Consider the following 10,926-nt stretch of genomic DNA (forward strand, 5'->3'; position numbering starts at 1 on the left):
ACTGTTTCATTGCTATTTTATCTTTTTCTCATTAAAATGAATTTAAAAAAATTTAAAGAAAGAAAAAGATTTAGTTAGTAAAACACCTCACCCTGGTGTCAAGTTATATTCTAGTTATCCAGAACATTAAGCTATAAGTTATGTGGAACATTAAAACTTAATGCCTTATTTCACTCATAATTCTACAGTTTGGGCAGGGCTTAGCTAAGGAGACTCTGTTCTACATCACTCTTTTGGGGTTGGAGGCAGCAGTGCTACATGACTTACTTATTAGGGGACTATTGGGTGATGGCTGTAGATAAATTTCAGTTGGGATTGCCAGGAAATGTCTGGTTGCTTTCCATGGAGCTGTTTGGATCCTTTCACAGTTTGGCAACTGGATTGCAAGGGCAGGGGGCATGCAGTGAAGATTGCTAGTGCCTTAAAACCTAGGAAAGACTGGAAGGGTACACAGCGGCCACTGGTATTATTATTCAAGCCATGCTAAACCCACTCAGAGTCAGTGGGATGGGACATAAGTCCCACCTTTAAATGAGGGTTGTGCCAAAATCTTTGCAATCCTGTTTACCGTGCCTCCGCAAAAATCTACTAGATGACTGCTTATGCTGTCCTGATTTTAGATCTAGTCACTCCCATTTTGTCCCTCCCACTGAAGAATAGTCTCCTGGATCATTGTGAGTTACACCAGAAGCTAAACCAGAGCTCCTACCATCCACTCGGCGCTTCAGACGCACACATCCCTGAGCCAGGTACGTAACTCTCGCCCTGCGTTACTGGAAAACCCCTCTAACTATGGCACCACTTTGGCCCTTCCAGCCCTCTGGCCCACACCTACTGTTTTGCTTAGTATAGGGAACAACGTTATTGATTTGGCCAGGCTTTTTTCTCACTAGGAGAATCTCTTCTCTTTGGGTTTTCTGACTTTCTAGATTTTATCCCTAAGACCTGCTCCAAACAACTTATTTCAAAGTACAGGAGCAGACTTTCACCCAGGAGCGCTTGTACCATAAATCAACGAGCCATGAGTGATATGGTTGAGGAAGAGAATGGAGCTGGAGAATATATTACCTTGGTGCTTTGTAGTAGGGCACTGCTGGCTTCACTATTCTGTCTTAGGAAAGCATTTGGGGAGCCCACCGCTTTGGTCTCTCTTTCCTTGGTAGATGCTTATCCCAGCTGACTGAATGCAGCATTTCTTTAGATGGTCTGAGACTATCACTTTTCATTAACCGTTGGATTTCATTAACCCAACTCAGAACAATTGTGTCTGTATATTAGTCAGCTTTGTTACTATAATAAAATACATGAGGCTGAGGAACTTATAAGAAAAGAATTTTATTTAGTTAATAATTTTGGAGGCTGGGAGCTGAGTTGTATAATGCCAGTTCTGGCAAGAGTTCCCCTGGCTGTGTCACCTCCTGGTGGGTGATATCTTGGCAGGAATGCATATGGGAGGGAGCCACCACTTGGCAAAACAGGATGGGATCTGAGCTGTCATCTCTCCATACTAAGATGAATTATCTGGGGAGGGGGACAACTTAAAGGATTAAAGGTTTGTTTTGGTGCGTGATATGTAATTGGCTGGCTCCAATATTTGAGCCTGGAAGAAGACAGAATATCATGATGGAAGAGCACGATGAGGGACAGGAAAGCTGCTCACCTCCCTGCATCGAGGAACAAGAAAAAAAGAGGACGAGGAGGAGGAGGAAGAGAGGGACAAGGAGAGGAGATGGAACAGGTAAGAGAAAGACAACGGTAAGAGACAAAACAAGACTTCAAGGGTGGGGCCAAGGATAAAATTCAGCCTTCACACCCTACTGACCTACTTCAACCAGCTGGCTCCCAGGTGCTGATAAGTCCATTGAGCTTCTAGGAGTAGCCCATTCATAAAATTAGAGCCCGTGCCATTCAATCACTTCTGAAAACCATATATGTGACTACTTCGGTACTGGGGAGCAAGCTTGCAGCACATTAGCACTGGGGGACATATCCTATCGATACCATAACAACCATTCACTAGAATGCACCTCTTAATGTCCTACCACCTCCTAATGCCATCATGCTTGGGACCCTAGCTTTAGGGATCGTGTTTCCAAATTGGTGTGAATACCTTATAAGCATCAGAAGGGTAATAACACTCTGGGTTGATGATTTCACTTGATCCAATCGGAGACTTAATTTGATGGAAGAAGAGATTTCAGGATACTGTGCCCAATTGAATCTGGCCACAAAGAAGTTGATACTCACTGCTCTATTTTCTAGATTGATTTGTAGAGTTAATGCTCTTTCTAGAGCTGACACTCTGCTCTGTTTTCTAGATTTATCTCCCAGTGGAACTCCCAAAGAGCGCTGAGTTAAGATAGGATTAAGAAAGAGAGTAAAGTTAAGCTAGTTTTGATCCTGGTAAAACACACAAACATGACTTATCTAGTACTGGAAAATCTATGAGGGGAGCTTTACAACCATCAGAAGTCTGTCATCTGACAGGGCAGCTTGGTTTCATCTGGAAGCCCGACCCTGTATCACAGGATTCTCAGCACTTGTTCTCACACAGCTTCAAGAAATCACCAGAGCTTGAACCACACCCAGACCAATTACACCCAGCTCTGAACATGAGACACAGAGAGCTATAATTTTGAAAACTCCTCAGGTGACTTAAAGACACACAGTTAAGCATGTGATCCCTAAGTCAATTGCATCTGCATTCCCTAAGAGCTCATTAGAAGCAGCCTCAGTCCTCATTTCTGACATACTGAGCCAGACTCTGCCTTTAAAAAAAAAATAGGTTCAAGATAATTCATGTGCACTTTAAAGTTTGGAAAATTTCTCCAGCCCATATGGTATCACAAAATGCCAGGGCTTTCTGAGGTATGTGTGTCTTTGAGGGCGCCAGGCACTTACATGACTTAGCTAGGCCACCTTGTTTGTCAGTGACAAAGCTACAGTGAACGTTCATGTCTGGTGATCTTCAATCTAGCTGTGCCTCCTTGGGCAGTGGGGGTGGGTGATGGGGGAAAGGGATTGAGAGGTCCAGATTTGCATGCCAGGGCTCTGCTTCCTACTTCTAGCTCTGTTACCTTGGGGAAAACTCTCAACTTGATTTTTCGATCCATATAGAGAGCATCAAAGTACTTGGCCTGTGTTTCTTTCCAGTTCCATAGTGAGGCTTTGCTAGCTCACACATGTAAAAGAGTTTTACACTATAGAGTGCTGTGCAGAGTCAAGGGGTAAGTGATACGGTGCCCTACCCCACAGTAGAGAAGTGACTGTGAGCTTGCTCTGCACCTGATACTAGACATGGAGGTTCTTGGGGCCTCGCTACTCAGTACAACAGGTGATCCAGCACTTTGAGCACCACCAACACCTTGTAGAAATGTGGACTCTCAGGACCCACCAGACCTGCTAAACCAAAGCCTGCATTCTAGCAAGACCCCTGGGTGATTCCTGGTGAGTCTGTTCACATGGAAAATAAAATATTTTTATTAACATAAAAATAAAATATGTGGTCACAAAAAATAAATTGTCATTTACTAGGCGCAACCCAGAATTACCCTGGTGGATAAAATCAAAATAGAATTCCATTGTGAAATGGAATGAACTGGCCCTGTGTTATTAAAGCAACATTCCCAAGTACCGCATTCCCACGGGTCACTGTCCCATGGGTATTCAAGACATCAGGAGAGGTTTCCTAGGGCCCAAAGCTCCCATAAGAAATAATCTTACAGCTACCCAGGCCCTGCTTTTCCTCGTGTCTTGCATTGTGTTCATTCTCAGGTTGGGCAAGGTCCTCCGTGGGTGGCAGCTCATCCACGAAACCTGAGCTGCCCTTCAGAGACCAAGGTGAAGCCCAGTCAGAGGAATCAGAAGGTAAGACACTCCTACAAATTCATCCTCAGCATCAAGAAATTTTTCTATTTTTTTTTTTCTTTTTCCAGTACTAGGGATTGAATTCAGGACCTTGTGCTTGCCAGGCAGGCACTTATGCAACTGAGCTATCTTCCCAGCCCAGGGAACTGTATTAAGCACTGTCTAAAGGAATCATGTTCTCTCCATCCAACTTGCAAAACATCTGAACCTTAGGAATGTAATTAGACAGGGACAGTTACAAAAAGTAGTAGAGATGGACCTATTTTCGTTCAAGGGCCCAGATGCATCTGTTTTTGATGCATGTGTTCATATTTTAAGTTCTTTTCCCATTTTAAAACACTTTTTCCAAATTAAATGGTATACAGCTCCAAAACATCCTTCCCTAAATTAAAAAAAATAAATTTAAGCAAAGCTAAAGTCTTTCAACATAAACCTGCAGTTCTAAGAGCAAGAGAAAAGGGACTCTCTTTCAGACAAGAGGACTCTAGCTAGGTCAGCTGGTAGAAAAACTTTTATTAATCTCCCCAAAATGTTTTGGAAAAATGGCAGTGAGAACTCCTTTTAAAAAAACTACTTCACATTGCTGAATCCAGAATCTCCCAAAATTAAGCCTATTTAGAGCATCATTGTGTTTCTGAATGAGTGTTTTACAGATCATACTTCGGAAACTGCAGTACTCCTGAATTAAATCACTCCTTACCCAGTAAACTCTAAATCCCAAGGTAACGGAATCGTATTTTCTAACCTGTTGTCTTTGATTCCATCCTCAGCAGGAGGCCATCTGCTGTCAGAGGCCAGCCTTGCTTCTTTGGCTCCCTCCAAATCAGGTAATCTTCTGAGGGGTCCTAGGGTGATGAGGAGAGGAGTTGCTGTCCAGCCTTTCATTTTTAGCTTTAAGTGCCTAGCCTTGTGGGGAAGAATAAACCCAAGAAGTAACACAACGTTTGGCGATCTGGTAAAAGGACTGAAAATTCACATTTATTGAGGAAATTACATACCAGAAACCAGCCTGAGCCCTTGCCACAGAGGATGTAATTAGTCAGCACAACAGGGGTGCTACGCAATTATATTCCCACTTTTGCAATGATGATTGAGCACCAGAAGGATGACTCAGATGCCAACCACCCTTGGCCAGCAAAGTAACAGAGTGGGCTTCCCAGGGCCTGCCTGCCTTCAGGGCCTCTTCCCATCACACACTGAGGTTGGTGAGCCTCAGTTTGAGTCTCACAATGCCCGTGCTGTGACGATCTGTGAAAGACAGAAGAAATGAGAGGCAAACCAATGGTTCAGAGGGGTGGCCTCCCCTATCTGCTCAGAGTAGGGGTGATGTGATTGGTGTTAACAGTGTTGGCTCCTGCTTGGGGCATCAGCCGGCTCCAGGACATCTGGGGTCTGTTCCCTTCTCTGCTTCAGTCTTCCACCAAAGTCATAAGTGGTTTCTGTCAGAAGCGCCAGGATTACGTTGGTAGCATCCTCCTGACCCAGAGTGGATTCCTTAGTGAGCACTGACCTAGTGTTGTTTGCTGCTAAAGCTAGAGCCTATCAAAGTATCAGATGAATCCTGCATTAGGATGTAGTAACAGCAACATAAGGTGCTGTAATACAGCTCCCCACACCCAGCACAGATTAAGGGTGAGGCGCTCAGAATAAAATTTTTTCCCTACCAAGGGATGCAGGAAGATTTCAGGGAGGAAGAGGCAAAGAGCTGGCATCCCAGAACAGGGAGGCTGTGGACAGCTGATGAAAGGGGGGAGCACAAGTCAGAGGTTCCAGCTAAAGGCTTCACATTTGTAGAGTAAGAAACAAGACTGGGTATGCACATGAATAGCATTGTATAATGTAACTGCTCATCTCCGAGGTGACCTATCACATTGGTTTTCTGGTTTTGGTTGGTGGGAGAGGGTTGGTACCAGGATTCAAGCTCACAACCTTTGGCTTGCCAGGGAGGGGCTGCACAGCTGAGCTATATCCTTGGCTCATTTATTATTCTTAGTCTAAATGGACTCAGCCACCAGCCCTAGATTTGGGCTGTCTGCCATCCCTATGCAAAGCCTGTACTCAGCACTGGTGAGTGGATTCCCCACTCTATCCGAGATGTCAGTAAATATAAGTTCCCAGTGTAGAGTTTACTCTTCTAGGCACAGGTGACCCAAATGAATGCCTAGATCCTCCAGCTGTGAGGCAAATGCCTCGCCACTGCTGGAGCTGCTCCTACCCATTCAGGCCCTTAGAGGCAGACACAATCCCTCCACCCCAAGCTAATGCATCTCCAGCCCCTTCCTGACACAGGCTGTGGTTTGTGAGCATGCCTGCCTCCCTCTGTCCTCTCCACTCTTCTGCTGTCATCACCATCTGCACAGCTTGTATGTGACATGGCAGAGTTCTACGTCACCCTAGCATAGTGATGGCATGGGGTCACTCAGGAAAGGATGCAGAACAGAATGTTATCAATGCCGCTAATACCAATAATAACAATGAAGCCTCACTGTTATCAAAACTGCTATCAGTACGAGTAATAGTGAGCTTCCACTGAATCCCTCGTATTCCTCCTATCAACCATATTTAAGGTAGGTCTTACTTTCCCCTCTTTACTGGTGGGCAACACGAGACTTTGTGAAGTTAGTGTCTTGTTCATCTCCTAAGTGACCCTGTAGAGAAGTGACCTAGACTCAGTGTGGCCCCAGAACCCAGGTGGCTAATCATTAGAGACAGTATTCTTCTATCAATGGATTTGAATGAAAAACTAATGCTAGAGATACTTCTTATCTGACTTCTGGAACAAAGTGGGGATCTGAGGCTGAACCTGGACTGGGGGAGTTATGTAAAATCTGTGGCACTGTTTTCCAGGTGCAAAACTCAAATGTACCCCAAAGAAATTCCACATTCGAGACACAAACCAACAGGTGCTGGTCTTGCAAAGAAACATCCTCAAGGCTGTTCCAGACAAAGTCGGCCAATGCAAAGGTGATTCTGAAGCTTTCAAAAGTGGTCTATCCTCGTGCACCCCCCATGCCTGGCTGGGTGGGGTACCTATTTAATAGTATGGCTTGGCTCCTCAGTTCTCCTGAAGACACAAAGCACCATGGCTCAGGAAGCAGCCGCAGGAGGCTGCTGATGATGAGCAAGAGGATGCATAAGGAGACAGGCCTGAGGAAGTCACCCTGGGGGGTGTGGGAGGAAGACAGAGCCAGAGATGTAGGAAGAGGGAAGCGCAGAATACAGATGGTCTTAGCTCTCAGGCTAACGCAGAGTTGAGAATGTGATCACATAACTGAAGAAAAGAGGGTGCTTATACCATAAACCCCAACAGCAAAAGAAAAATATCTCCAGATATGACATGATTTCTGACTTTTTCTAGCGACCTTTTATGTATTACCTTCAATACACTCAAGATATGGAAACAGAAATGCTATATTTTTGGCTGTGTCTAAAGAGGAGCTCTGTCTCTGCTGTGATCCCGTCAAAAAACGAAGAAAACCTACATTAAAATTAAAGGTAAGATTCTAAGGTCAATTAAGATTCAGGACATATGAAAACTTGTACTGTAACATCATGTACCTCAGTAGTGTCCCAAATTTTCTGATCAAGAAGATTATGGGGCCAAAGAGGAAAGTGATCGATGATGTAGAGTGTGCCTAAGGAGAGTCACATGGAGAGAAAACATTTTCTCAGGCTTTCACAGAGAGCACATTGGCCAAGCAATGGCCGTGACTCATCCACATGGCTGACACTGACAAAGGTTCTACAATCTGAGGTACAGGATCTCAGGATAAATCCTGAGGGCATTTCACTGACCTTCTCAGACTAAAAAGCTACAACTCTTGTTGCATAGGTCCTGCTTTACCTTGGTCTTTACCATCCAGTAGAAAAGTATGAAGACGAAATATAGGAAGTAAAGCCATGCTGTTAAGTTGAGCTGTGGGGGACTCAGGTCAATAATTTCTGACATTGCCAGTTAAACAGAAGACCCAATGCTATTATGGGCTACTGGACTCTTTTAGAATATTTTGCTGAGTTTACACACCTTAATATTCAATAACGGAACTTAGAAAAAATGGGGTATACCGATGAATGTCCATTTTGTATTTGTGTATTCAAAGTGGTTAGGATAGATATATAGTTGCATTCCCTTAATGAATAGAATGATTTGTTCTAATGGTGTTTGTAAATAGGATCTCAAGTCCGCATCTTGTACAGCAATTAACCACTAAGAAGAATATATGCAGTGTATTATTTGTTGAAACTATACTTTCGATTTGATTTGAAACTGTCTCATTGCTATCTGTTTATCAATAAAACTTTGAAAAAAAATAAAATTAAAGGTAAGAGAGCTGGAAGAAATGTCCCCTGTCCTCCCAGCCCAAGCAAGAGGAAAACTTTAATGCTAAGATCAAAACCAAAAGCTTCAGCAAAGACATCTGATCTTTCCTTCTGGCCTTCACAAAGTAGCCTGGCTACCTATTAAGCTCATCAGCTTTCCAACATAGTAACAGATATGATAGAGCTCCAGCTTACAAAAAGAAAAGGTTTCTGGAGGTCACAGTCTTGGCAAACTCTGATCATGATTTATTGGTTCTATTGCTTTGGGCCCATGGTTGTCCATCACAGTGGAAGGACGAAATAAAGGAAAACTGTTCCCCTATAGCCAGAACGCAAAAGAAGAAGGAGCCAAAGTCCTACAATCCTCATCATGGTCACATCCCCAGGGACCTAAACCTTGCTGCCAGCCCCCACTTAAAAAGTTTCCACCGCCTCCCAATAGTGCCAAGCTGGGGACCAAACACCGGTCTTTGTGAGGTTGTTCCAAATCTGAGCTACAGGAGCAAATAATAAATTCTCCCCTGTCTTTCAGAAAAAGAACATCAATGAACTGAATTCCCTGAAGAAGAAAGAAAGTCTGCCCTTTACCTTCTATAAGCAAAAAGATGGCTCTTATTATACTTTGGAATCTGCTGCAAACTGTGGATACTTCATCTCCACCTCCTGCAAGCCGAATCAACCTGTGGGAGTGACAGCCAGGACAGGAAAGCAAAACATTAACTTTTTATTTGAAGGTGAAAAAGTGGATCTCGAGAAGTAGAAAGCTGAATATACAATGGACAATGGCCAGGTCATGCATGACAGCAGAATTCCTGCTCAAACCTAGCTGCCAACCCCAAGCTGTCAGGACATGGGCAGATACGCCAACTGCTCTAGCATTTGACCCCATTGTCATTGTCAACTTAGCACTGACCAAAGAAAGCCGTTTGTTCTCAGGCCCATCACACAGCTTCTCTCTGACCACAATTCCGAAAGGCATTCCTGCTCCTCTGCTGCCTCTCAACTGCTAGGAAGTACTAGCCATCATGGCCAGTCGTTTGCTATAGCAAGTTCTAAATGACCACAGTGCATTGTTATTTGAATGGTTTTACTTACTTTCACAGAGAACTGCAAATAAAAGCCTACATGCTTTTCATTTTTGGTGCTCTTTATCCCTTAAGTATATGGAGTTTGGGCTATAGGAAGTAAGGTTTAGTTAATAACAAAGTTCTGGGCTAAAATATAGTTTCAGGGCGTAATGATCTCAGTGTCTGTGGGTTTGCTAGTTCCTATTGTATCATCTCCCCTGGATGTTTCTAGATCCCAGAACATAGCCAGACCATTACTGGTTGGTTATCTTATCCAAGAGGGCAGCCAGGACAATGCTAGGCTCTTATATTATAAAGGCCACTATGTGGTGCACGTGTGTGTGTGTGTGTGTGTGTGTGTGTGTGTGTGTGTTGGATGAATTCTAGCGAAGCTGATTGAGTTGCAGATGCAAACACAAACGTCTACAAGTAGAATCAAGATTTGTGGGACAGGGCAAGGTGTGTGAATGTGAATCTAGTGTGGAAGGTGGGACAGTAGGCGTGAACAGGGGGAATGAGCCAGTGATAAGGAATCTGGATCAGGCGGCCAGCACAGCTGACTTCCAGGAGACTTGAGGGCAGGTTGCAAGGCCTGTATCATTCTTCTGTGTTTAGAAGAGGGCATGGTCCAGCACCTGAACAAGGTCAGATGCCAGGCAAATAATCACAACCAGAACTTGAGGCCCAGACACAAAGTGGGCAGGCAAAAACTGGTGTGGGTTTAGATTTGAAGGTTTCATGTAATACATCTGGATAGGTGCTTAAAGACTGGGGTGATTCTCACCTCTACTCAGAAATTGTCAACCACAACTAAAAAAACCTGACAATGGTTTTGGAGAAGTGGAGGTCTGTGTCTCTTTTCTGTTCTGTTGTTGATCTTTCTCTCTGTATACTGGAGAAAGATACACCCTGTCAGAGTCACCTTAAGATTAAATTTCAGCCATTTATCTCACCTTTAATTATGCCTTCCTTTTGTCATCTAATGAGCTATATGATTGCTTTTCAATTGAATGCCATAGTACTTACATTAGATTAATTACATATTTCATCTATCTACTGATATAGGGTTTAAAATAGCATCCAAGCTAAAAATGACTAGAGGAACAAGATTTAACATTTCAGTTGCCCTTTATAAACAAATTACATCAGTGAAATTGTATAATCAACATTGCTTTGTCTCTAAAATATTTTTAAGAATTCTCCATTTAATTCCTAAAAAAACTAGGATGAGATGTCCCGTTTGACCCAGCTATCTGGGTATTTTCCCAGAAGAATTAAAAACATCATAGCACAGCAATACATGTGCACTCAAGTTTATAGGAGCACAATCTGCAATACTAAATCTTGGGGAAAATGTAAATGCCTGTCAAATGAGGGATGGATTAAAAATATTGACAGGCATTTTTAAGAGGTATTATTTTTCTATAATGGAGTATCACTCAGCTGTAAAGAAAGGCAAACTTGAGGATCTTATGGGTAAATGGATGCAACTAGAGATCATACCCATAAGGGAAATAAGTCAAACTCATGTATGTAAACATCATATTGTCTCCCTAGTGTAAAAAAACAAAAAAAGTAAGATCTAAAAATCTACAACAGCTATTGTGAAATGGAAAGAAATTGTAAAAGGGAAAGAAACAGTTCAAAAAGAAATAACAACAGAATAGGTGAA

General features: G+C 43.1%; 1 protein-coding gene across 1 annotated transcript; it reads left to right on the top strand.

Annotated features, from left to right (window-relative positions):
• Window positions 1-1,636: 1,636 nt before the first annotated feature.
• Window positions 1,637-9,252, top strand: LOC101561126 (interleukin-37-like). The gene is made up of 7 exons (XM_023717358.1): window positions 1,637-1,738; window positions 3,726-3,867; window positions 4,638-4,694; window positions 6,715-6,831; window positions 7,090-7,092; window positions 7,226-7,362; window positions 8,720-9,252. The coding sequence occupies exons 1-7, from the start codon at window positions 1,637-1,639 to the stop codon at window positions 8,945-8,947; spliced, it is 786 nt and encodes a 261-aa protein (XP_023573126.1). The 3' UTR covers window positions 8,948-9,252.
• The last annotated feature ends 1,674 nt before the right edge of the window (window positions 9,253-10,926 follow it).

This window comes from Octodon degus, unplaced genomic scaffold (assembly GCF_000260255.1).
Source record: "Octodon degus isolate 3935 unplaced genomic scaffold, OctDeg1.0 scaffold00052, whole genome shotgun sequence".
Lineage (NCBI taxonomy): Eukaryota > Metazoa > Chordata > Mammalia > Rodentia > Octodontidae > Octodon > Octodon degus.

Coding starts and splice junctions, on each gene's coding strand:
- LOC101561126 (XM_023717358.1), top strand. CDS start 1,637: ATGAGGGACAGGAAAGCTGCTCACCTCCCTGCATCGAGGAACAAGAAA. Junction 3,868..4,637: donor CCAGTCAGAGGAATCAGAAG/GTAAGACACTCC, acceptor TTCCATCCTCAG/CAGGAGGCCATCTGCTGTCA. Junction 7,363..8,719: donor AACCTACATTAAAATTAAAG/GTAAGATTCTAA, acceptor CCTGTCTTTCAG/AAAAAGAACATCAATGAACT.